Below are 27,046 nucleotides of genomic sequence, written 5' to 3' on the forward strand. Positions count from 1 at the left end.
AGTTCCCCCTGGGAGATCCCTGAGCAGAAATGGGCTGTCTTAGTTAATGCTCTCCAAAGGAGTGTGAAATTGCACTCTCAATCCCAGCTGGGAAGAAAAATTCCCCTGCTTCCACATGTCCTGAGCACTCCAGACTGGAGTTCCTGTAGCTTTTTCCTTCTTTGTTGGGAATTCAGTGGACAGAGGAAAACACAGAAGTGTCCCCAAAGCAGAGAGAAGCTCTGGGGCCACAGCACCTGCTCCCCCCTCTTCTCATCCCTTCAGGAGATTGATAAATGGCCCTGTTTCCCCTCAGTGTACTATGTAAATCCTCCTTGAAAGCACGGGCATAATTCCATTTGCCAGCCAGATCCACTTTGGGCTGCTTAAAGTGGCTGTAAAAGCATCTTGCCTGGGGCCAAGTGCCCCTTCCACACTTGCTTTACCTGTGGAAAAAAGCAGGGAGAGCTGTTTTTTATGTGAGCACCCTTCATGTTTGTTATTTTGGGAATTCTCACGAACCTGGAAGAATGCCAGATTATCTGTTGTCTTAAGATTTGTACCTGGAGATTGTTTTGATCTGTGTTTAAATCTTCCTTGAAAATACAACTGATAGAAAACAGTGTAAAAAAAAAAAAAGGAAGAAAAAAGAGAAAAAGCCTATGCGAAGACAAAAAGGGAGGAAAAAGAGAAAAAGGAGAAAAATAAAAAAAGACAGAAAAAACAGGAAAAAATGAGACAAATAATAAAAAAAAAGAAAGAAAAAAGAGAGAAAAATAAAAAGAGAAAGAAAAAAGGGAAAAAAGGAAGCAGAAAGAAAAAAAAGGAAAAAAAAAGAGAAAAGAGAAGGAAAAAAAGACAGAAAACCGATAAGACCAAAAAAGTATTATCCTCACTCCACTCACGCGCAAATGGCCGCTATGATCCATCAAGGACTACAACTCCCGTGATGCTCAGCGCGGCGCGCAGGCGCGAAGGTAGTCGGTCGGGGGCGTGGCTGCGCGCTGATTGGCTTCGGCCGTGTTCTCTAAGGGCGGTGAGCAGGCACAGAGCGCCGTATTGGCTGCTGGGAATCGGTGATGGCGGCGGGTCCTGCCTTTGTCTGTGAGACCTGGCGGGGGATGCGGGAGAGCGGGGTCTGGGGATCCCCTCGGGGGCTGCGGGGAGCGCGGCTGTGGGTGGAAAGGCTGGAGGGCTCGGGGGGGTTTGGCGGGGGGGTTCGAGGGTTCCCGGGGGTCAGAGCGCAGGGCCTTGGAACCGTCTCGGGGCCGCGGGGCCTGGGAGGCCTCCCAAGAACCCGGATGTTCGATTCGATTGCCGAGAAAGTCCCTCGGAAAAAAAAAATCAAAACCACCCAACAAAAAAAAAGACCTCTAAAAAAAGGAAAAGTGAGAAAAAGGCGAAGGAAAAACTGCAAGAGCCAGGATGATTTTATTGCTTTGCTTCAGTTTTTCCTTGGTCTCCTCCTTCTCAGATTTTCTGCTCTCTTCCTTTACAGAACGTTCTTTGGCTGTTCTGTGGTTTTGGAGTCCCTGGGCGGTCCCTGAGGAGGTTTTGGGGGGTCTCTGAAGGGGTTTGGTGTCCTGAGGGGACTTAGGGAGGAGGTTGAAGGTCCCTGAATGGGTTTGGGAATCCCCGAGGGAGTTTTGGAGTCTCTGAGGGAATTGGGACGTCCGGGGGGGGCTTTTGGGGAGGTCTTTGAAGCAGTTTTGGGGGTTTCTAGTGGGATTTCAGAAGTCCCAGACGGTTTTGAGGGTCCGTGAGGGGGTTTTTGGGGTCCCTGAAAGGGCCTGGGGATCCCAGGTGGGTTTTGCGGGTCACTGAGAGGGTTTAGGGGGTCCTGGGGGTGGATGAGATCTCTGATGGGGATTTGTGAGGTCCTTGAGGAGGTTTTGATGGGTCCAGAGATAGATTTCTGAGGGGATTTCAGGGGTTTTGAGGGTATTTTATCGGCTCTCTGTGTCGGCGGACCGACCCCAGGGAAAGGGGATCCCAATGCCTGTCCTGAACCCCAGAGACCCCCAAAACTCAGCAGACAGAAACCCCACAGGGAGGGGGGCCCGAGGGTCCCCTAAAGCCCAGCAGTGGGTTTTGGGGGATCTCCCAGCCCCCAGGTGAGGGGTCGTGGGGGTGCCCCCCAAAGTGCAGAGGGGGAGATGTACCACATCTGGGTAAAGGGATCCCAGTGCCCCCAGTATATTCCAGTGACCTCCCAGTGACCCTCAGTACAACCCAGTAACCCCCTCAGTGACCAGCCAGTGTGTCCCAGTGACCTCCCACTGCCCCCTAGTATGGCCCAGTGATCCTCCAGTGAGCACCCAGTAACCCCCAGTATGGCCCAGTAACCTGCCAGTGTCTCCCCGTGTGCCCTGGTAATCCCCCAGTAACTCCCCAGTCCCTCCCAGTGCCCTCCCAGTGTCCCTCAGTAACCTCCCAGTCTCTCCCAATGCCCCCTGGTTCCCCCCAGTGTGTCCCAGTATCCCCCAGTAATCACCCAGTGCCCCACAAAGCCCCCCAACTGTCCCCAGTGTGTCCCCAGATGCCCTTGGCCTTTCTGTGAGCGCTGGGGGGGGGGGCATTTTTGTGGTCAGAGGGTCCGGGGGGGCTCCTGGGGTGAGATGGAGGTTTGGGGACATCAGGGATGGGGTTTGAGGACAGTGGGGAGGGGTTTGGGGACAGTGGAATTGGGGGTGTCAAGGGGGGAACTGGAAACACCAAAAGGGTCTTGGGGACATGAGGGGGGGCTCAGGACTAACCTGCTTGTAGGGAAGCCCCTCCTCTCCCCCTCTAGGCCCCATTAACCCCCTGCCAAATGTCTCCCAACTCCCCTTTTTTTCCTTTAATCCCCTCCCCTCCAGATATCTTTGACCCACCAATGCCCACAAGACTCTTTTAACTCCCTCAAATGCACGCAAAGCCCCCCAAAATCCCCAAATCCCCATCCAACCCCTCCAGATCCCCCCCAGTTCTCTCCCTGCTCCTCCTTCAAATCCCTCCCAACCCCCTCCAAAGAGGTATCACCCGGCACCCTGGGACAGGAACACAGTGGGCTGTACTGGGGGCACTGGGCTGTACTGGGAGGGCACTGGGGGGGGCTCAGGTGTCCCAGGACAACGTGGCCCAGCTCCAGGAGAGATCTGGGGAGCAGTGAGGAGGTACTGATCTGTCCTGCTCTGTCCTGGTTTGTACCCCCAATTCCCAAAGCCCCTCCCCAGCTCCCCCAGGACCCTCCCGCACCCCAAAGCCCCCCAGGCCCCCCCAGGCCCCTGACTTGGTCCTGCTGCCCCTTGAGCATCTGCAGCTGCTGCAGAACAAGGCATTTCATCAGCAAAAAATGTGCAGGTGACACCAAGCTGGGGGTGTGTTGATGTGCTGGAAGGCAGGAGGGCTCTGCAGAGGGACCTGGCCAGGCTGGATCCATGGGCTGATTCCAGGGGGATGAGGTTCAAGCAGGCCAAGGGCCGGGTCCTGCCCTTTGGCCACAAGAAGCCCCAGCAGCCCCCTGGGCTGGAGCCAGAGTGTCTGGAGAGCAGGCAGGCAGAAAGGGAGCTGGGAGTGTGGATGGACAGGAAGCTGAAGAGGAGGCAGAGTGTGGCCAGGTGGCCAAGAGGGCCAATGGCTGGTGTCCTGTGTGAGGAAGAGTGTGTCAGCAGGAGCAGGGAAGTGATTGTTGGGCTGGAGTGAGCGCTGGCGAGGCCACCCCTGGAGTGCTGTGTCCAGCTCTGGGCCCCTGAGTTGAGGAAGGCCCTGGAGGGGCTAGAGCAGGTGCAGAGAAGAGCAGCGAGGCTGGGGAAGGGAGTGGAGCACAAGTGGTGTGAGGAGAGGCTGAGGGAGCTGGGGGTGTTGAGGCTGGAGAAGAGGAGGCTCAGGGGAGACCTCCTGACTCTCTGCAAGTTCCTGCCAGGAGGTTGTAGCCAGGTGGGGGTGGGGCTGTTCTGCCAGGAAGCAGCAGTAGGACAAGAGGGCTGGGTCTTGAGCTGTGCCAGGGGAGGTTTAGGTTGGATATTAGGAAGGAATTTTTTGCGGAGAGAGTAATCAGACCTTGGAATGGTCTGGGCAGAGAGGGGGTGGAGTCAGCATCCCTGGAGGTGTTGAAGGTGAGAGTGGATGTGGCCTCAGTGCCATGGTGTGGGAAGCACAGCGGGGTTGGATCAAGGGTTGGACTTGATGATCTCGGAGGTCTTTTCCAACCTGGCTGATTCTGTGGTTCTCTGATTCCCATTCCTATGGCAGCACATGCTTGAGGCTCTATCCCCAGGGTGACAGAGATGTCTGTCCATATCTATCTCCAAGGTTAGTCTGTAAATGTGTGGTGTTAGAAAAGCAGGCTAAATTCTGGGGTAGTTGTATAAGGAGAAAGAAGCCCAGAGGCCAGTGCAGGCAGGCAACCCTGAGCTTGCACATGATGTCCCCTCCCTGCAGGTTCATGTCCTTGAGCCCAGGCCCTGAGGTGACCTTGAGAATAAGTGCAAGGCAGAGGTGCTGCTGAGGAATGAGAGCCCAGTGGTGGGGAAGAGCGAAGCTGTGAATGCCCATCCCCGAGAAGGTGCTGTGTCCATCCCCTGTGTGCCAGGTGAGCTGAGGCTTTGCTGCAGAGCTGCGGGCACTGATTTGAGCAGCTGCAAGTGCTGAGATGGTGGGCACCCAGGAACACAAACTGTGCCTGGCCATGGAGCCTGCAAGGAGGAGCAGAGACAACGGTGGCAGTGTGGGGATCCAGGTTGTGCCTGTGCTTTCCCCTGCAGGCCCTGGCTGTCCTTGCTGGGCCCCTGTCCATCCCCATCAGGTCCCTGCCCGTCCCCCCCGGGCTGAGCTCCCCCCAGGAAGTACTGTGGAGCTGAAGCTGCTGCCATCCCCCCCCTGCAGCCGCTGCCCCAACCAAGGGAGCAGCAAAGGCAGGGCCAGGAGCAGAGGCAGCAGCAGGGGAGCCCTGGGGGGGCCGGGAAGGTCTTGTGTGGGTCAGGAAAGAGGCACTGGGCACGAGGCCAGGGCTGTGCTGAGCAGGCCCAGCCCTCACATCCCCCCAGCCAACGCCGGCTGCCCGGGGGCTTGGGAGGGACCCCCAGCCCGTGTGCCCCACACTGAGCTGGCAGAGAGAGAGCCAAGGGGCAGGGATGTGGGCAGGGCCCCGGGTGAGGGACAGGCAGGGCCATTGCAGGGCCACGGTGAGGGCACAGCCTGTGGCAGCAGAGCTGCCCAGGGCCGGGGGCAGCCGGGGGTGTTGGTACCAGGCACTGTTGGGGCCGAGCGGAGCACGAGGCCTCTTGCAGACCCCTGGAGTAGCCTCCCACTTGCCAGCCCCACCCTGGTGGGGTGACACTGTCCCCTCCCTACAGGACATTCCCCCCGAAATCTTTGGATGGGCCTTTTGTGTATGTTCCTGGTTGCTGATTCCTGTTGGGGACCTGAGGGAGCCTCTGCAATCCCATGCATGGGGCACAATCTCCTCTCCAGATCTTGACTCCCTGCAGGCTTTGCAGGGAAATCTGTGCTGGCAGCTGCATCCTGAGCCCGAGGGCAGTTTGTACCCCCGAGTGCTGATCCATCCTGGGGACCCAAGGGATCCTCTACCACTCCATCCATGCAGCAGGAGTCACCCTGCTGCCCTTGACTCCCCACAGAGGAACAAGTGCCATCTCTCTGTTTGGGAGAATCCAGATGCTGCCCCTGGGCCATCAGAAGTGGTGCTGAATCCTCTTTCAGTCCAGCCCAGCCCCAGTGCTGAGTTTTCTCACTCATCCCCTCACTGAGTGCCCTCTCCCCCAGCCAGCACTGACCAACCAGGGCGTTTGGCACACTTGGTTTGGTGGTTTGGAGAAACAGCCCCAGGCAGGCAGAGGGACAGATAACCTCGAGGAACAACCCTGGCGAGGTGCCCGCACTGTCAGGGGGCCAGGGGATCGCTGCTCCACAGAACCGGCTGAAGCTCTGGGTGAACCTGAGCTGAAGGGCCTGTGACCTGTGGATGAGTCCAGGATGGAGCAGAGACCCCCCCTGCAGCCCGGGAGGAGCCCATGCCAGAGCAGGGGATGCCCAAAGGAGGCTGAGAGCCTGTGGGAAGCCCCTGCAGAGTCCTGGCAGCAAAGCCCTGATTTCCAGGGCTGCCCCCCTACCACAGTTTGGTTTTGGGAGAGTTTTTTTGGTCTAATCTTCATATTTTGGAGTATTTTTTAGCTGAATCTGAACTTTTTGCAGTTTGGGGGGGCAGGGGTCTTCCTACTGTTTCTGAGGGGTTTTTACCTGAATCTCGATGGTTTGGGTTTTTCCGGGCTGAATCTTGGTTTTTTGGAGGGTTTTATGGTCACAGGATGCCCTTGTTTCCCCCCCTCTATCAGGATTTCTCCTTCCCAAAGCTTGGCCAGATGGAGGAGGAGGCTGCGAGGAAGAGGAAGATGCCTTGGGCCCCCCAGGCAGGTGAGGAGGAAGTCAGTGGCCCTTTGGGCGGGTGTTGTGCTGGCTCTGTCAGCCGAGCATGGCCCCGGCTGCAGGACAACCCCGCTGCCACCACCGTCCTGCCGGGGCCGGAGTTGGGGGGATGTCCTTGGCCTTCCCTGTGGGCCGGAGGCAAATCCCCTCCCTGTCCTTCTTGCTTCCTGCCCCAGGCCCCGAGGTGAGGACGCAGAGCCCAGAGGACAAATCCCCCTGTGAGACCTTGGTGGGAGAGGCCGTTTTGAAGGGCTCCCCGGCGCAGGAAGGCAGCGGGGAGGTAAAGGGCCGGAGATCCCCCCGCAGGAGGGGCTCCAAAGCCATCCCAGGGTGCTCTGAGGAGGAAAGAGCCAGCCTGTGCCCGGAAGGTGGCCAGAGCTTGAGGCGGAGCTCCAACCTGGTGGTCCCTGAGCAGCCTCCCAGCAGGGAAAAGCCCTTCAAGTGTATGGAATGTGGGAAGAGCTTCAGGGACAGCTTCAACCTGATCCGACACCAGCACATCCACACTGGGGAACGACCCTACACGTGTAAGGAGTGTGGGAAGAGCTTCATTGACAGCTCCGGCCTGCACGTGCACCGTCGCATTCACACTGGGGAACATCCCTACAAGTGTGTGGAGTGTGGGAAAAGCTTCAGGATCAGCTCCAGCTTCCGCTCCCATCAGCTCATCCACACCGGGGAACGGCCCTACATGTGCTTGGAATGTGGGAAGAGGTTTCAGACCAGCTCAGATCTCCTGAAGCACAAGCCAACACACACAGGGGAGTGGGCCTTCCACTGCACCGACTGCGGGAAGGGCTTCAACCGGAACTCCACCCTTGTCACCCACCAGCGCATCCACACCGGGGAGAGGCCTTACAAGTGTGGGGAGTGTGGGAAGAGATTTATACGCAGCTCACATCTCATCCAGCACCAGCAGACTCACACGGATGAGAGACCCTTTCGCTGCACCGACTGCGGGAAGAGCTTCAACCAGAACTCTGCCCTCATCACCCACCAACGCATCCACACTGGAGACAGGCCCTACAAGTGTGGGGAGTGTGGGAAGTGCTTCACCAACAGGTCTGGCTTGACCCAACACCAGCGGACCCACCGGTAAAGGAAGCCCCGACTACAGGAAGAGCTTCGGCCGCTGTTTCCCCCCCGAATGAACCCCCTGATGGTGAGGCAACCCCTGGAGTCCAGTGACTGTCAGTCCATCCCTTTTGACCAGAAAGGGCCAGTCCCCTTTCCCAGGGGCAGCTTCTTCCAACAGAACCCTTCTTGGGGGGGGGGGTGCAGATTCCTGCCTTGGCTGGGGGCCCCCCAAGGTCACTTCTCGAGACTGGGAGTAGAGATCTGCCCACCAGCGTTGGTCTGGGGGGAGTTCCATCCATCTCTAATTAAGAATTCTTACTTTTGTGCTAACTTGAGTAGAATTGCTTCACAAACTGCTTTAGTATAGAGCACTGTCCTATGTTATCCTGTACTCCTGGTAGTTTCAGTATGTATATTGTGCAGTAAATAATTCTGATGAAGATCTTTTGTCTGATCATTTGTAACCCTAAATAATTCATTTATATCAATAAATCTGATTTTCTATCATTAAAACTTGGGAAACAAAAGTTGTTCAGTCACAGCTCTGTAATTCCTGTAAACTGAAACTGTTGACATAAAGCAAGGCTGAGATTGGATCCAGCAACCCTCAGCACCCCACAGTAAGTTGGGAGGTCAGGGGGACTAGTCCCCTTTGCCAACCTCCCTGTGCCCAAAGACCCCCATGGGACTGTAAGACCCACCAGACCACGCCCCCCTTTTCCACCCTTCTCCCTGTTCCTTCCACCTTTTCATGGTCCCCTCATCCCCAGCCCCCCCCCCTTGATCAATTTAGGGGTCCTAACCCCTACTTTTTTCCCCCTCTTTCACCAATTCCATATCATCTCCAGTCCCCAACCCTTTCATGCTCAGTTTGGGGTCCCACCACCCCTTTATCCCCTCTGACCCCTGCTTTTCCCACCGACCTCCCCCTTCTCACCCCCTGTTCACCTGAAAGCTCCTCACCTGCAGCCAGGGGGCCTTCCAGCACCACCAGTGCCCAGAGAAGTCCCCTCAGAAAAGGGGTTTGGTGCGGTCCTGGGTGGGCTTGAGTGGGTTTGAGTGTTTGGGGGGGGCTATGTGCAGGTTTTGGGGTGATCTGGGTGCTTTATTGAGGGGCAGGTGCCCTCCCAAAGCCCCTCCAGAGCGGGTTGACGTTGGGGGAATACGGGGGGGTCCCAATTCCCCATCTATCCTGGGGCCAATTCTGCCCCCCCCAACTCAGCTCCACCTCTTGGGATTCCCCCAAGCTCCTCCCCCAGTACCCCTGAATAGCCGAGACTGGGGAGAACTGGGAAGCTTTACTGGGATCACTGGGAGCAGCCGGGCAGAGGCAGTGACAGCAGGGGAGAGGGGGACACATGACCCCCCAAAATCCTTGCAGGGACGGGGGTTCCAGCCTGGGCCCGAGGCTCTGGGGAGGGGCTGCGGCCGCCGCCGGCTCAGGAGCTCTGTGGGGAGAGAAAAGGGGGTGACACTGGGGTGGGGGGTCCCCGGGGGGGCACAGATGCTCTGGGGAGCACACACGACCCCTTGGGACCCCCCTCACCTTCTGGTGCAGGTAGAAGCCGAGCCCCGGTGCCAGGGAGACGAAGCCCAAGAGGAAGCCCCCGGCCCCTCCTTCGCAGCAATTCCTCAGGCTGATGGAGCCCAGCAGGGCCGGGGCCGCCGGCGGTGTCCGATCCCGGCAGGAAGCGGGGAGGGCCCGGTAGGGTCTGATAGAAATAAATCAAGGCAGATCTCTCTCTTTCTTTTACCCCCTGGCCAGTGACCATCAAGAGGTGTCCCTGCTTCACAGCAGAAGCTGCACACACTTCAACAAAGTCTGTGGAAGAATCTGCTCTAGGAAAGTTGGCCCTGGGCTTTTATGCTTATCCAGTGATGGATGGCCAGTCACATCTTCCCAGGCCAGTGAGCAGCTGATCTGTCAAACTCTGCTTCCAAAAGCAGGATGTGTTGGAAGATTGGGGAACCAGGCTGGGTTTGGCACAATTCAACACTAAACCAACTCCTTGGCACCAGCAGTAACTCCCCACAGAGAGCTTGCATTACTTGCATGCTCCCATCAGATTCTTTTCCAGGCAGAACATCCTTCTACAAGGGGTCTGTTACCATCCGCCCCAGAAAGGGGGGGGAGGGGTAACCCAGGTTCTTATTAATAAATCCTTTGGGGTGGATTAGAGTGAAATGGCACTGAATAATTGCTGTTTGAAAACATATATAGGTAGGGTTTATTTTAGAACAATTTTGTTTCAAAGGTAAACAAATATGTTGCCATTTTGGGTGTTATCATCTATATCTCTCATCTACAGCAATATGGCATAAAGAGAACCTTTAGGGAAAATGCATAAGGGAGAGAAAGGAAAGAGAGGATAAGAGTAAGGGAGAGTAAGGGAAAGCAAAGCTGAGAGTGGAAAGATGTCTATAGTCACTGCCCACGGGGTCCAGCGATGGAACTTGGCAGTTGCAGCTCCAGTGTCTGTCAGTTGAAGTGGGGGCCTTGATCCGTTGGGGGTGGGGGAGGGAAGCCCCTACGCTCCAAGAAGTTATGAGTTATTATATCCATGGATGGTGTCCCGGGCCATGCCACGAACCCACAACATCTCCTGGGCCTGCGCAGAGTTCCCGTGAGGGGCCTGGGAAAAGGGTTTTTCCTGCCTTTCAGGACAGGCAGAGGGGATGATGGGCTTTGATGGGCCATCAGAGGTCTAATGCAAAAGTCCTGCAAGAGCCTGCAAGAGTCCCTTGGCAATCCTAGAATGCACAAATCATGAACCATTTCAGTCTCTGACACCACCCCGTGATTTATGGATTCAATAATTTCTCTTCTTTTGTCGTTCACTTCTAGAATTCACTTTGTGAATCTTCTTTGTGAGTGGTGCCTTTCGTGTAGTAGACAGAAAGAGAGAAGAGTAAAGAAAAGGAAGCGAGAGCACAAATCTTTTCCCAATGTGATGCAATTCCCTCTAAAAAACCCAAACCTTACAGTAAAATAGTAAGTATATGGGACATAACAGGATCCCAATAGCTACAACCAAATTTCCTAACATTAACAAAGTTACAAACATCAGGATTTAATACTGACACAAATTAATTTTCATTATTCACTGTCTCCACCCCGTGAATAATCAGGGTATCCTTTAATGCGTGGTGGGTGTGAGGGATTCTGTAATAACTTTAGAGGGGCCAATGTGTCTTGAAATTGGACCTGAAATTACACTAGAGTTTTTATGCAAACATGTTGAGTTACCCGAGAGCTGGTACAAGGCTTTCTTATACTCTCTTCAGGTCACACTTTCTTTTCTTTTGTCTAGATTGAGTTTCATTTGTTAATATTTTGAGAAGTTTAGCCAAATATATAATTTGATGCCTTCTGAGGCAAGGGTTAATGCAAATAATACGTATTTGTATGATTCCAAATATGCATAAATTCTTGTATCAACTCCCAGGCTAAATTTGGTGGAGTTTCTTGATTCTCAATTGATCGAGACAGAATTATACATATCTAAAAGCTTCTCCCAAACCAACTTGTTTTTCAATAAAAAGACAAAATAAACTTGGCAAAAATTAAACTAGCAATACATGAAATGGCTTGTCTTACACAATCTTACCAGAGTTGCTCATGATAAAAACACAGAGTCAACAATTATTAATAAACTGATCATACAAGCAATTTTGGGAGTAGAGGAGACACAAACACAACGTTTGTGGTAAACTTTTACATATTGCAAAACTACTGAGAAAAAATACACACAGATGTGCATATCACAAAGTTATTAAGGTAAAAACACAAACACATGCAAACAACCAGCGCTGCAAAGAACAGTACAACTCTCCAGTCCTGTTGCTACTTTGTTTTCTCATGGCATCTTTGTAAACTGATAACAGAAGCAGTTGTGGGGGCAGTTATCTCTTCTGCCCATTGCAGCAATTGAAAGCTTTATCGCTCTCATGCAGTTTGATCTCATCTGCTGGCAGGTTCCTGCAAAAAGAGGAAATATGACCCACTATGGACCCATTATTAAAAAGAAGGAACTATCTATTTATCCGACTCCTTTTCTTGTCTGGCATGATGCCACTAAGGCAGCAATAATGGAGAAGTCTGGAACATGTTTTCTCCAAAAAAGCAAATAAACTCAGAGCATGCTGGAGCTCCTTTTCACTCCTCAGCATCTTTATTTGCTCTAGGGTGGCCAAGGTGTCAGAGGGAATACACACTGCTACTTTTTCTGTGGGAATTTCAAGTCAATGTGTCAAACTGTGGGGTTTATTAACTGAGACAGGGAAGCAGATATGTTTCTGAATGTTAGTTCTTTCTCTGTGTCCGTTCAATCCCACACACCTCAAGCCCTGCACTCACACAATATACTGGGAGTGTTTTAATATGCCTTTTAATTGAGCCAAAGAGGAAGAAAAAAATTAGTTCGAATCTTGCACCAGAACCAAAAAGACAAGTGCCCCAATTTCATTGAAATGTATCTACTCTAAGAGGCTTATCGAAACTAATCATTCAAATTAACTGTAAGAAGGGACATTCAAGAAAGCTCCTTTAGGGGAGCTAAGGGGAACAAAGCATTCACAAAAAAAAAAAAACCCAACACCAACTCCCAACGTAGCACCCAACTTATTGTCTCTTTATATATTTTATAAAAAATGTGTCACTGTAGTAAAAGCTGTAGAAAGTGCATTCTTACATTTATGAAGCTATCTTACACTATACACAGTGCACTGATCTGTAAACCATATCTGAAAGGGCATCCTCCTCTGTTCATTTTCTGTTATTTACCCTGGAACATCACAGTGGGTTTTCCCTGTGCCCCCTTCCCAAACTGTGCTCCCACCAGCCAGGCTGTTTGCTACTTCCCATCTCATTTCACCAATGTGCAATCGCCGTCATTCCCTTTTCCTGCCTGGCTCAATTCCCCCCAGCCCTGCACTGTGCAGGCAGTAAGGAAAGCGAGTGGGCATCTCCCTCTAGCAGACTGTCACCTCCCGAGCAGCCTCTGCGCCACTGCGGCCGGGGCAATGCGGTACCTGCTCTTCCTGGCGGTGCAGGGAGAGCGGCTCCGGCAGGCAAAGTTCTCCTGAGTCCATGTGCGCCCGGCGACAAATCCTCCGTGCGCCCCGTGGGGAAAAACAAAGTTCCCATGGCCGACCCCGCGCACTTGGCATGGGCGTGCTTGGGCGCAGGTGGGGACCAAAAGCTCGCCCGTGCCTGATCAAGGGCTCAAAGCCCTGCCCAGAGCTCATGAATATGCAGCAGGGCGGGACATTTGCATCCCCTGGGATGACCAATCAGGCGACAGGGGCGCGGGGGTGGCAGACAGAGGTTGGAGGCAGGGCAGTGACCTTGGAACAAAGCCTTGGAAAACTTTGATCCATACACGGAGTGACTGGCACCATCACTTATATCAGGGTTATCTCTACGTGCTGTCTTTATGTCCTCTGACATCTAATGCATGGTTTTTAAAACAATAGATTGAAGGGGTTGCACTTTTTAAAGGTGCAAGGAACATTCAATTCAACCCTCACAGTTGAATCAATAACACTACAATAAATACTGACATCAGAAAAGCATCTCTTTTAAGTCCTGAAAACCAGAAAAGGGACTTTCCACATGGGTGTCCTGTCATCCAGAACTATTAGGGAAGAATTCAATAGAATAAAGAAGTCTAAAAGTGTTCTCTCCAAGATCAAGGTGGGATTCTCTGTCTCCTAACATTTCACTGACCTAGGAAGCAAGAATTTGGCACAGAATTAATACCAGAGAAAAATGAGACCAGTGAAAGATCCTGAGCTCGGGAGAACCTGACTGTGCTGGGGAATCAGAGCTTTCACCCTGGGAAATGAACTGCTCTGAAAGAGTGGGAAGAAACCAGGAACAAAGGCTGAGTTCAAATGCTCCAGAGTAAACAACTCCTTCCTCTGCAAAAGGTCTGAGCTACCCTTAACTCATCTCTGGACGTCCCCAGAAATAAAACAGCATGACCTTGATCCCAAGGGAAACAAAGACAAATTCCACAGCTTTAGCTAGAGTAGGGTTGGGGGGTGGGATGTGTCACTCCTCTATGACATCACATGCTCCCTGTGACATCACATTAATCCTGTGACATGACACCTCCCCTATGACATCACATCCATCATATGACCTCACATCTCTCTTGTGATGCCATATCATCCCTTTGACCTCACATCCTCCCCTGGGACACCACAGCTTCCCTACAACAGTACACCTGCCCTGTGACATCACATCCTTGTTGTGACATCAAGGCTCGTCTATGACGTGACATCCATCATATGACATCACATCTCTCCTCTGATATCATCCCCATGATATCACAGGTCCCCTATGACATCACAGCTCTCTGTGACATCACATCCTCCCCTATGATGTCACACCCACCACATGACATCATAGCTCTCCTGTGATATTACATCATCCCTGTGATGTCATATCCTCCCCTGTGACATCACATCCTTCCTGTGGCATCACATCTTCCTGTGATGTCATATCTCCCCTATGATGTCTCATCTTTTATGTGGTATCATATCATCTCTGTGACGTAAGGTCCTCCCCTCTGACATCACATCATTGTTTTGACATCACATCTTTCTTGTGACATCACAGCTCCCCTGTGATATCACACCTCCCCTGTGACATCACATCCTTCTTATGACATCACATCTCTCTTGTGATAGCACATCCTTGTTGGGGCATCAAGGTTCATCTATGACATCACATCCATCATATGACATCACAGCTCCCCTGCAACATCACATCCAGTGACATCCAGATCCATCCCAAGGTTGTGTGTGTGTGTGTCAGACAGGCAGAACCACAAATGCCTGCACACCCCAGAGCAGTCAGTGTGGGGCTGTGCTTGCTGCTGCAGAGACCCCCAGGGAACAAACACAGGCAGGAGTTTGCGGGGGGGTGTCCCTAAGGAGGACACTTGCCTTATTATTTCTTCTTATTTGTAATATCTTATAGATCTATCATACAACACCTAAGGATGGATTCTATAGAATATGTGCCATAGATATTTGGGTTGGGTCTGGCTGAGCTGCAGTTCAGTTCCCCACAGCAGCCCTCCCAGGGCTGGGCTTGGCATTGGCAGCTGGAAGGGTGTTGAGAACACCCCAGTGTTTTGGCCACTGCTGAGCACAGCACCAACACTGGGACATTGCTTCCTTAGCTGAAGGCAAGAGCCTGGCAGGGGACCCAAGTAGGCCAGCTGAGCCCAACTGAGCCAAGGGACATTGCAGAGCATGGGAGGTCAGCTCAGTTCTAAAAGCTGAGGCAGGGAGCAGGAGGGGGGCATTCATTGTCTAATGGCTGCCGGCTGAGGAATCGTCCCACTGACCCAAGCCCTGCTCCTCGGGAGTGGCCGACCATGGCTGCTCATGAGGAGAAGAGAACAAACCCTGCTGTCTTTTGCTTTAAATAAACTGCCTTATCCCAACCCACGAGTTGGGGTTTTTTCCCACCTTATTCTCTCCCCAGGCCCGCTGGGAAAGGAAGTGATAGAGCGGCTGGGAGGGCACCTGATGTCCAGTCAAAGTCAACCAACCACACACCTGAACACTTCCAGAGACTCCACCACCTCCCTGGGCTACTTGTTGCACTGCCTGAACACTCTCTCAGTGGAAAAAGGTTTCTTTAATATATCATATGAACCTTGCCCAAAGTAATTTAAAGCCATTTCCTCTCAATCTTTCACTATAGCCTTGGTAGAAGAGACCAACCCCCACACCCACTAAAACCTCCTTTCAGGTCATTGTAGAGAGTAATGAGGTCCCCCATGAGCCTCCCCTTCTCCAGACTCAACAAGCCCAGTTCCCTCAGCTGTCCCTCAGCAGACATGTTTTCCAGAGCCTTCCCCAGCTCCGGTCCCTTCTCTGGACACGCTCCAGCCCCTCAAAGGCCTTTTTGCACTGAGGGGCCAGAACTGGACACAGCACTCCAGCTGGGGCCTCCCCAGTGCCCAGCACAGAGGGGCAATCAGTTCTCTGCTCCTGCTGGCCACACTCTTCTCCACAAAGGCCACGATGCCCTTGGCCTTCTTGCCCCCCTGGGCACACTCTGCCTCATATCCAGCTCCTGTCGAGCAGCACCCCCAAGTCCCTTCCTGCTCAGCAGCTCTCCAGCCTCTCTGCCCCCAGCCTGGAGCGTTCCAGGGGGTTGTTGGGACCCAAGTGTAGACTCTGACACTTGGCCTTATTGATCCAGCCTGTCCAGATCCCTCTGCAGAGCCTCCCTGCCCTCCAGCACATCCACACTCACACCAACTTCATGGTATCAAAGAATTTACTGAGGGGGTACTTGATCTCCTTGTCCACATCATTAATAATGATGGAGCAACCCCAGCCCTGAGCTCTTGGGAACCGGCCCCACCTGGATTTAGTTCATCCCCCACCACACTCTGAGCCATCAGCCAGTTTTTCCCCCAGCAAACAGTTCCCTCGTCCAGGCCATGAGCAGCCAGTTTGTGCAGGAGATGCTGGGGGAGATGGTGCCAAAGGCTTTCTGGAATTTTAAAGAGACACATCCTCAGCTTTTCTCTCAGCTACTGAGGGGATCATTTTGTCATGGAAGGAGATGAGTTGGTCAGGCAGGACCTGCACTTCCCTGCTGAACAAACCCACTGCAGTCTGGGCCTGATCCCCTGGTTATCCTGCCCTCAGAATGATCTGTTCCATGGACTTCTGGTTCAGTTTTGGTTTGTCTTTGGCCCTTTAAATTTTTCCCCTACAAATCTTTACTATATCCTTGTAGTGCCTTCAAATTTTCTGCCCCTTCTTCCCTCCTTCCAGCAGTGAGACACTCTCTTTTTTTCCTGAGTTCCAACCTAAGTTCTCTGTTTAATCAACCTATGATTTTTGCCCCCTGGTTTGTCTTAGGGCACATGGGCACAACTCCTGGAGCTTTGAGATTTCCTTCTTAAAGCATCTCCAGGCTTCCTGGATTTCTTTGCCCTTCAGGATTGACTCCCAAGGGACTGCATCAATCGTTCTCCCAAACAGGACAAAGTATGATCACCAGCGGTCCAAGGTGTCAGTTCTGCTGACCCCTCCTTCCTCCACCCAGAATGGAAAACTCCATTATTCTGGGGTCTCTGTGCCCAACGGCTCTGACCACCACATCCCCCACCAGTCACAGAATCATGGAATGGTTTAGGTTGGAAGGGACCTTAAAGAGCATCTCAGTCCAACCCCCTGCCATGGGCAGGGACACCTTCCACGAGACCCAGAGCTCAGAGCCCCATCCAACCTGACTGTGAACACTTCCAGGCATGGGGCAGCCAGAACTTCTCTGAGCAACCTGTGCCAGGATCTCACTACCATCACAGTCCAGAAATTCTTCCTAATATCCCATCTCTAATAACCCTTCTCTTTCTCAGTGTGAAGCCATTCCCCTTGTCCTGTCACTCCAGGCCCTTGTCCAAAGTCTCTCTCCATCTTTCCTGTTGGCTCCCTTCAGGCACTGGAAGGCCACAATTAGGTCACTCCAAAACCTTCCCTTCTCCAGACTGAACAATGCCAACTCTCTCAGCCTTTCCTCACAGCAGAGCTGCTCCAACCTTCTGATCACCTTGGCGTTCCCCTCTGGACTCACTCCAACAGGTCCATGTCCTTCCTGTGCTGGAGCCCAGAGCTGGAGGCAGTTCTTCAGGGGTGACAACATTACAGCCCTGTGTGTTCCAGTAAGGACACTGTGGAACCTCCTGGAGTAAAGGGGTCACTGTGACACTGTAGGGCCTTCTGGAGCCAAAGGAACTCTGAGACACTGTGGAATCTCGTGGAACCAAGGGTTCATTGTACCATGAAGGCCCTTTTGGAACTAAGGGAGCTCTGAGACATTTCGGGACCCCATAGAATCAAGGGACCATTGTGACACTGAGGAACCTCAGGGACTCATGGAACCAAATGAAACCCTAGGAAAATGTGGAACCACATGTAATTACTACACCACTGTGACACTGTAGGGCCTCATGGAACCAAAGGAACCCTGAGACTTTTCAGAACCTCGTGGAATCAAGGGGCCACTGTGACACTGCAGAGCGTCATGAAGACAAAGGGACCCCGGGACACGGTAGACCTTAAGAAATCAAGAGCCCATACTGGCACTGTGGAACCCCATTGAATCAAGGGACCATTGTGACACTGTGGACCCTCATGGAACCAACAGACCATTGTGACACTGCAGGGCTGTGGTGGGGGGAAACAGTTTTCCCCCTGAACTTAAAAAATGGTAAAACCCCAGGGAGTGGTGACCCTTCAAATTTTACCCAGTGAGTGCTTCTGCAAAATATAAACATATCACAAGCAGAAAGTAAGAGAAGGTAGTTGTAGCTGTTGTTGGAGAGGTGACCATGTTGTGAAAGCCACGAGCAGAAGGGGCAGGAGGCCCCCAGACCCCGACTGGGGTCATAGAAACTCGCAAACAGTGTTAAACTGGACTGAGGTCAGTGACTGAGAAGTTGGAAGTTTTTTTCTCCACCGTCAAGTAGCAGCAGCAGTGGCATGTTGCGACAACGGGATAAGAACTCACGAACAGATCATGACTTATCCAACTTTATTGTGGTGTTAACACAGCTTTATAGTGTTGTTAATTAGCTTCATACATATTACAAGAACTAACTCATCATTGGCTTCTGATTACCTAAGTTATATTTGCGCAAATGCTATTTCTTTCTCATTCTTATGGTTACTTATTTGCTACTTGTTCCACTTTCCCATCTGCTTTATTCTATTCTTCTGTCACGCATGCACTTTCACAGATACAGTGACCTTCTAATAGTTTTCCCTTACCGTGGGACCAGAGCTATAGCATCTTTCTCATGTCCTCTTTCTATCAACCACATTTCTGTAATACTTTCCACAGTGGCAGAACTGCACTGACCAGAGAAATGGTGGCAGAGAGCCAGAAGAGATGAGACCAAGCAACAACGACAGGCATGCAGCAACACAGAGACAACTCCTGGAAGGAGACAGAGAGAGAGAGAGCGCGAGCCGGTAGCAGAGAGACAACTGAGCTCTACAAAGAAAGTTTGGGTAAGAATTGAAACCAAAACCCCAAACTCCTTGGAGACCACTCCTAAAAGGAGGAGGAGGATGAATTCTTACTTAGAAGAGTCTTGAAGTGCAGCATGCACTGCAGAGAGGAGCTGAGAAGCTCAAAGTATCCTGGAAAGCTGGACAAGTACGGCCAAAGGAATGTGGAAGGGGTGACCTTGGTCCCTCCTCGACGCTACTGCCAAGTCTGAGATCAGAGCACAGAAGCTCTGATAGAATTCTTGAGGCAAAGAGCTTGAACTGAAAGCTTCCGAAGATGTTCTGACTCAGGGGTGAATCCCCTGAGGAAAGGGACCGTCACGAAGATGCCCCTGCACTTCGTGGTATGACGTGGTGATGTGAGCTTGTCCCTGATATCACAGTCCACGGAAGACAGGGGGGAGAGGAGACCCCCTTGTGTGTAATGGAAGGAGATCCACCTACAAGAGTTCAGCTACAGCTGCTGCATGGAAGACAAAAGAGAGGCTGTTGCCCTAAATGTGGAAAGGATCTTTCCTTCTTCCCTCCTGGACTTTTATTTGGAGATGAGAAGAGATTTGACCCATTGTAAATACTTTTATGTCATGGTAGAGATAGCTAAGATTGTATATAATGTATTGCAGTATTTATTCGTACAGTCATTGTAATATATATTCCCTTCCCCCCATCCTGTCTCGTGTGGTGTCTGGAAAACCCATCTCACACTGGGTTGAGATGTGGGACGGGACTTGGACTAGGGAATTGGATTTTGGTGTTCTCAAACCATGACAAGGGCTCATGGAACCAAAGTATTCCTGGGACACTGTGAAATCTCATGGAACCAAGGGGTCACTGCGGGGCCTCCTAGAACCAAAGGAGTCCTGAGACATTTTGCAAACCCATGCAATCCAGCGTACATTATCACACTACAGAGCCTTATGAAGCCAAATGGACCCTGAGACTCTGTGGAACCTCATGGAATCCAGTGGCCATTCCCACACTGTAAAACCTCAGGGATACTGACATGTTCCCATTACTAAAAGATACCTATGACCAAATTCAGCTGCAAAGGAGACCATGTGCCAAAGTCAGCAGTCCAGCTTTGATTTAACAGTAAATAGGAGGGAGAGAGAGAAAGAAAGAAGTAGAAAGAGAGAGAAGGGGGTGGTGGGAAGCCAGTGAGAGAGAGAAAGAGATGAAGTAAATGTATCACACCATGTAGATCCCTGAGGCTCCCACCGGTCCTTCTTCACCCTGCTCTGCTCAGTGGAGGGTACCCAAGTTGTGATTCTGGGCTATCACTTTCATACAGCCCAAGCCCTGGGTATTCAGGGGGGTAGATGCTGTTCCCACAGCTTGGGCTGGCACGTCTACAAGGACTTGCTTCCTTTCCCACAGCTTGCCATGGTGGGAGTTTTGCCCGCTGTGCTTCCAGTCTGCAGGTGGGAATCTTTGTCTGGATGGGTTCCCCAGACCTGCCTTACCAGCCCTGCCTTCCTGTTGGGGCTGCCTGCTCTTTCCCACAGTCTGCACAGTGCAATTCTGTCCTAGGTGAAGCTTCCAAAGCTTCACCTCCCTTTAGGTCTTTGGAATTAAAGGCCTTCCTGTTTGCCACAAGTGCTTATGTGTTGTGGCACCTTATGGGGTTTTCCTGCTTTGACAGTGTTTTGAGACAGTTCATTGTTCCCTTCAAGTCCTTCCATGGGCACACACACACCCCACTCTCACCAGTGTCTGGTCCTCCAAAGAACACAAGCCCTGATGATTTGTAGCTCCCACTCCAGTGGTTGGCACTTGGAGCTCCCTCCGTACCCAGAGCTCAGAGCTCCCTTGTGCCAGAAAGTTTAAAGAGATTGTGCCCCATTCTGCCAAGACAACCCTTGGAGAAAAGGGTCCCTCTGTGTTTCCTGGGATAAGAGCACTCTATTGTCGTCTTCCAAAACATTGGAGAAGTCCCAGAGATCTCCCAGGAAGGAATTTGGGACCTCAAGCAAAGAACCCCTATACAGAGGCTGAGGACTCAGGAGTCAATGGTGTGAAGATTGAGGACAGTGGAGGAGTAGCCTGAGAGATGTGGAAGGGGGGTGTCAGAGATGGTGGAGCTTTTCTTCCTGTCAGAAAACAGCCTAAGAAAGAACTAGTGCCACCAAGGGCAGCTGGGGTGGCCTAGACTGGTGACAAGAAGTCAGAAATTTCCCTCCAAGGTCAGTGGTGTGGTGCAATATGTCACAAAGAAGGAGTCTGGATGAGCCCAAGGCTTTGTGTGTGCAGGAAGAGCCAGGGAGGACGCAGAGATGTCAGTGCAGGAAGGTGCCAGCCAGGTGGGGCAGCCGGGGGGATGACGACAGCCTGCAGGGAAAGGGGCAGGGCATGGACACCGTAGGACAGCCTGGGCTGGAGAGGAGACAGGGATGGGGAGAAGCTGAAAGGCCTTGACAGAGTCACCTTCTGCAGGCCTTTGGCCATAGCTGCTGTCTGTGCCCCTGATGCCAGGAGGAGGGGAGTGACCCTTGCAGTCCTGGGGCCTCCTGGCCTCCTTGTCCCGGCTCAGCAGCCTGGCAGGTGCCACCCCATGGTCCTGCCCTTGGCATTGCACATCCCACATGCCAGTGCCCCAGGAAGAGCCCTGAGGAATGAGGCATGGACAGGATCTGCCTTCCCAGGAGCTGGGGGTCAGGGCTTGGCCCTTTGGATTAAGGAAACAAGTCAAGGCTTCCTCAGCATCAGAGCCACCTTTCCCTTGCTTGTCCATCCTTATCACTGTCTGCAGATTTCTGCTCTAACTGGAACCTGGGGACATGTTCTCAGTTGTGTCCCTCAATGAGACTCATTAGCACTATGACAAACTTTAGTGTTTCAATCTCACTTTGACTTCCTGAAAAGTTGTTTGAACTTCCTCTCAGGGACTGAGTCTCATGTAAACCATGATAAACACCCCCGAGGGTGATTAAATGCCTGGGGCTGTTGCTGTGCTGCTGAACTGGGCCGTGCTCCTGGCACACAGGGAGCTCCTGTCAAGCAAGAAGAGCTTCAAAGAGACAGCTCTGCTGGTGAGCAGCTCCTCTGCACAGCCCAGCAGGGCACTGCCAGGGTAGCTCAGGGACACCAGCAGGGCACAGACACAGCTTCAAGGGACTCAGCACTGGCAGGAGGGCTGAGAGCTCCCTGCAGGAGGAATCTTGGCAGGGTTGCACATGGTGAGTCTGTGGCTGCAGGGCAGTGGAGGGGCAGCTCCTGGAGGCATCTCCTAAAGCTGGCCCAGCCCCAGCTGATGGGATGGGTGAGCAGGGGGCTGTTTTGGGGCACTTTGGAAGAGCTGTGAAGCCAGGGATGCAGCCAGGGGTGCCCAGGGCTGTGGGGCAGAGTCCTGCAGCCCAGGGTGCTGTGCTGGGCAGGGACTGTGCTGCCTGCCAGGGGCAGATCTCAGCTGGCCCGGGGAGCTGTTGCCAGGGCTGGGGCACAAGGGCTGTGGGTAAGGACAGTGACTTGGTTGGCTGAGTCCTTGGCAGCACATGGGCAGAGCTCCTGCTCCTCACAGCACCCGCAGAGAGCAAAAACCAGAGAAAAGAAAAGCCTTGATTTGGAGGGGATTTCCCTGAAAACAGCACTGGCTTTGCTGACAGTCTTAACTGTTCCCTGTCCTTTCCTTTCCTGAACAGACCCTGTGCTAAGTAACAGCAAACGTCCAACAGCAGCTCCATGCCCCAGTTCCTTCTCCTGGCATTGGCAGACAGGCGGGAGCTGCAGCTCCTGCACTTCTGGCTCTTCCTGACCATCTCCCTGGCTGCCCTCCTGGTCAACGGCCTCATCCTCAGCGCCGTAGCCTGCGACCACCACCTGCACACCCCCATGGGCTTCTTCCTGCTCAACCTCTCCCTCACAGACCTGGGCTGCATCTGCACCACTGTCCCCAAAGCCATGCACAATTCCCTCTGGGACACCACAACCATTTCCTACCACGGATTTACTGCACAGGTCTTTCTGCTTTTCATCTTTCTTGGAGCAGTTTTCCCTCCTCACCATCATGTGCTACGACCACTACGTTGCCATCTGCAAACCCCTGCACTACGGGACCCTCCTGGGCAGCAGAGCTTGTGCCCCCATGGCAGCAGCTACCTGGACCACTGGCTTTCTCAATTCTCTGCTGCACACAGCCAATACATTTTGCCTGCCCCTGTGCCAGGGCAATGCCCTGGGCCAGTTCTTCTGTGAACTCCCACACATCCTCAAGCTCTCCTGCTCACACTCAGGCTACCTCAGGGAAATTGGGTTTATGTTTTTTACTCTCTCTTTAGGACTTGACTGTTTTGTTTTCATTGTTTTCTCCTATGTGCAGATCTTCAGGGCTGTGCTGAGGATCTCCTCTCAGCAGGGACAGCACAAAGCCTTTTCCACGTGCCTCCCTCACCTGGCTGTGGTCTCCCTCTTTGTCAGCACTGCAGCATTTGCCCACCTGAAGCCCCCCTCCATCTCCTCCCCATCCCTTGACATGATGGTGGCAGTTCTGTACTCGGTGGTACCTCCAGCACTGAACCCCCTCATCTACAGCCTCAGGAACCAGGAACTCAAGGATGCCCTAAGGAAAATGATGACTGGATATTTTTTTAAGAAGCAATAAACTGCATCTTTTCTTCTGCAGAATACTCATTTTGTAACACATTTTGGACCCTCCTTCTACAGGTTTTCGTAGTGCTTGTGTTGGGGGCTTCCCTGTTTTTTCCCTCTCTTCATGTCATTAACACTGAATTTTTATTCTTCATCCCATCAAATTCACTCTCTACCTCTTTTTTATGACCCACAAAATATACTAATCAGGAATCATGTATTGTGTGCATTTAAACAGAACTTTGTGCAGCAAGGTATTTGTCAAACATCCTCCCTGTGATAGTTTCTACATGAGGAGTCACAATCTCTGAGTGTAAGAAAGGACTTGAATTCTTTTTTCCAGATTCTTCCTCCAAGACCTCCCCTGAAGCTGGAGGGCTTTTCCATATTTCCAGATCTGGAGGGGAAGAGAGTCCCAGCACTGCCAGGGAGCACCTGAACTGAGTCTGTTCAGAGCTGCTCTCTCTGCAGTCCCATCCTCTCCTTTCCTGTCCGTGCCCAAGGCCTGAGTGCTCTGGCAGCTCAGTCACTGTCCTGCTGTGGGTCAGGCCTGTGAGCACAGGCAGGGACAGGCCCTGGGCACTGCTGGGACAGGGCTGGGCTCCACAACAGCAGTTCCAGCAGCAAAGGGGTTCCCCTCCAGGCACTTCCTCAAGGCTGAGGTCTTTTCCCAACACTGGTATCGAGAAGAAGTCCAAGGAACAGACTCTCCAAAGTCTTGTTGCTTTGCTTGTTTCTCCATGCAAGCAGTGCAGTGAGGTCAGGGACCCACTGGGACTGCAGGGACTGAGGGTTGGGTCAGATGTTGTGTGTTGGTGGCCGATGGCCAATGGAGGTGACAAATGATCTCCAAGTCACCTGCCTGGGGCTCTACAGCTTGTGAGGGCTCTGATGGCAGGTGAGGACTTGTCTGTAGGAACTCAGGAAGTGCAGGAGAGCACAGAGGATCTGCAGGGTCAGCCTGTCCAATCCAGTGAGCAGGGAATGGGGCCCTGGAGCAGAATCCTGTCCACGGTACATTTACCAGAGATCAAGTACTAAATCTGCCTGTGAACTGCTACAGGAGAGTTCTGCAACCCCAGGGGCCATAGCAGGAACAGAGAAAGGACTCTGGCCAGTGACTCGTCTCACCCACAGTGAACTCCCCTTGTGCCTCCCCAGTTCAGGGAGGGCTTTACCAGAGCTAGGGGTGGGCTTTCCAGGAGGGTGTCCTGAAGAACTCTCCAGCCCACAGGCTGGATGGAGTCGAGCCCTGCCCTGTTCTTTGTGCAATTGGAAAGAACCCACGGTCCTGCCCAACCTTGTTCTGGGCTACTGAGCCTTCCAGGACTATGGTAGAGGGTGGAGAGGAGTGATCCCCATCCTGCTGGGTCTGCTCCCCACCCTGACCAGCATGGCCAGTGCAGGGGCAGCCCAGGGTGCCACAGCCCCTCCCTGTGCAGAGCAGCCCCTCCAGCTCAGGGATCCCTGCAGGGATCCCAGCCTGGGATCTGCAACTGGCCAAGGTAGCCTGGACACACTGACCTGGGCAAAGGGATGTCCCTGCAGAAGAGTAAGGCAGCATTTCTGGGCCTGCAGAGAGGAATCCATGACACAGAGAAACTTCTTTCTACAGCCCCCCCTGGGGACAGGCTGCTCTGTCCCTGGGCCAGGACTCTGGGCTGTGCTGGGCAGAGGGACTGGCACTGAGGGGCACAATCAGGCTGTGCTCGGCATCTCCTGGAGGTGGCACCAGGGCTCCTGCAGTTTTCCTGACCTCCATTTCCTCCTACCATGCTGAGTGTCCAGGCCCTGAGCTGATGGGGATGCTGAGACTCCTCTGTGTCCCCCAGGAGCTGCTGTGCCCTTCAGAGAGGCTGGGGCTGCGGGGGGAGTGCCCAGAGCTCTGCAGCACCCTGGGCTGGGCACTGCTGTGGGGCCAGACCAGACTTAGCTCCTCCACCAGTTGACCTCTCTAATGAAATCCCTTCTAATTTTCTCCTGAAGAACCATGAGAATATGTGTTGTGTCCTGAGCACTAATCTGGAACTGTGGGGTAATAGAAAATATTTTGGAGTCAGGGATATTGAGAAGGCTGGGCAGTGTCACTGGGAGACCTCTCCCAAACCCTTGGAAAGGCCAGAGCCATCCAAGATTTTCCTGGGGCCTTGGCAAAGGCAGACATGGAAGCAGTCTGCAAACAGGGCAGCAAGGAGGGTTGGTAGAGTTCCAGAATGCTTAGGCTCAACAGGGAAGGGAATATGGCAAGTCCTGCTGCAGCCATTCCCAGGCTGCAGGATAAGGCAGGGATTGCAGGGATTCCCTCCTGTGGGAGGCAAAAGAAAAGGTATGTTGTGTGCCCAGACTTTTTCAAGGCCTTTGGTGAGGTCTCCTGTGCTCTCCTTAGAGCCAGACTGGTGAGAGCTGGACTGGAGAAGTGAAACGGTGGGTGGGAAGTTGAATGACTGATGACGGTCAAAAGTCATGGCACAAATTCCTCTTGGCAGCAACTCCCAGGTGACATCCATCAGGGACCAGCCCTTGCCCATTCCTATGGAATATCTTTATTATGTCTCTGGATGATGGGATGAAATGCACTTTCCACTCCTTTGTGGATGATGCCAAGTTGCAGCGAGTCTGTGAGAAACCTCGTCTAGTTAATGGTGACTTGGACAAGAAATGTGGTCAAGATGACTGAGTTGGATAAACTTGTCCTGCCATCAGGTGCCCAACAAGGCCCAAGAAAATAAAGAAAAAGCTCATGGTTCAGAGGAAAGGAAAATCAAAAGGAGGGAAAAAGACCAAACACAACCAAACCAAACCCAAACAAACACAGAATGACAGAATATGCTGAGGTGGAAGGGACCCACAAGGATCATCCAGTCCAACCCAACTCTCCCATTGCCATCTGCCCCCACCCCAGCAGGCTCTGGAGCAAAGCACAGCTGAGGTCCAGCACAGTTCTGCTCTGACACAAACAATCTGCAGTCAGGGACAGGAAGAGGACAAAGTCTTGTTTAACCAACCTGAGGAATAATGGGATCATAGACCTCCTGTATTCCTGGGCACTTGAATGACCCTGTGGATCAGGTTTGGTAGCAGGGAGGGGGCTGCAGGTTCCCCTCAGGGAAGAGGAGATCAAGAGTTGACTCTGTGTCAGAGAGAGCCAGTTTCAGTTGACTCCAAAATGGACAAACCAGTGCCCAAAGCTGAGCCAAAAAGCACTTCCAGAGGCCCCTGTGTGATAACTCTTTGGAGAAAGGATAAAATCCAGGGTGCTATGACCCAGAGAGGAGTGAGAGAAATGTGGGAGAAACAACCCTGCAGGCACCAAGGAAAATGGAGAAGAAGGAGGAGTGAGAGGGAGCCTTGGTGGGCACCTGGCAGCCAAAAGTCAACCCCCCCAGCCCTGAGAGCCACAGTTCAGTTCAGCACAAAAGCTTCTTTGTCTGGAGGTTCTCTGCAGCAGCTTTTTAGCAGAGTTGCCAGATGGGCCATCAAAAGAGATACTCAACTGGGTCTGAAACCTGTGTGATCCCTGTCAGCCTTGACTCTGTAGGAAAGAGCTATAGAATCCTAAATAGTTTTAGTAAGGTGGGACCTTTATAGGACATCTAGTCCAACCCCCCCACAATGAACAGGTTCACTTTCAACTAGATCAGGTTGCTCAGAACCCTTTCTAACCTGACCTTGAATGTTTCCAAGGGTTGGGCATCTTTGACCTCTCTGGGCAACCTGTACCAGTGTTTCATCACCTTCAGTGTAAAAAATTTCTTCCTTATATGTAGTTCATATCTGCTCTTTTTTAGTTGAAAACCATTATCACCTCTGTCATGGTTGGAAATTGGCCCCCCTGAGAGGCTGTGTGGGCTCAGAGGTGATTGGGTACAAGGACAGTGTTCCCTGGAGAGCCAATTACCACTCATGTTGTGCACTTCTGCTCAAAATC

At 52.5% G+C, this 27,046-nt stretch overlaps 2 protein-coding genes across 2 annotated transcripts; both read left to right on the top strand.

The window, feature by feature from the left end:
- Nucleotides 1-6,320: 6,320 nt before the first annotated feature.
- On the top strand, nt 6,321-8,058 carry LOC116781382 (gastrula zinc finger protein XlCGF7.1-like). Its single transcript, XM_032677059.1, has 2 exons — nt 6,321-6,393; nt 6,582-8,058. Exons 1-2 carry the CDS (start codon nt 6,342-6,344, stop codon nt 7,502-7,504), a joined length of 975 nt encoding a protein of 324 aa, XP_032532950.1. The 5' UTR covers nt 6,321-6,341; the 3' UTR covers nt 7,505-8,058.
- A 14,515-nt stretch (nt 8,059-22,573) lies between these two features.
- LOC116781376 (olfactory receptor 14J1-like) lies at nt 22,574-23,131 on the top strand (the record flags this gene model as incomplete). The annotated part of the gene is made up of 1 exon (XM_032677055.1): nt 22,574-23,131. A coding segment is annotated over one exon (558 nt), but the record flags the coding sequence as incomplete, so codon positions are not given.
- Nucleotides 23,132-27,046: the final 3,915 nt, after the last annotated feature.

The sequence above is a fragment of the Chiroxiphia lanceolata genome, assembly GCF_009829145.1.
Source record: "Chiroxiphia lanceolata isolate bChiLan1 chromosome W unlocalized genomic scaffold, bChiLan1.pri scaffold_44_arrow_ctg1, whole genome shotgun sequence".
Classification (NCBI taxonomy): Eukaryota; Metazoa; Chordata; class Aves; order Passeriformes; family Pipridae; genus Chiroxiphia; species Chiroxiphia lanceolata.

Bases quoted from the DNA above. Each gene is read 5' to 3' on its own strand.
- LOC116781382 (XM_032677059.1), top strand. From the start codon at position 6,342: ATGGAGGAGGAGGCTGCGAGGAAGAGGAAGATGCCTTGGGCCCCCCAG. The intron at 6,394-6,581 runs GTGAGGAGGAAG...TTCCTGCCCCAG, and splicing joins GCCTTGGGCCCCCCAGGCAG to GCCCCGAGGTGAGGACGCAG.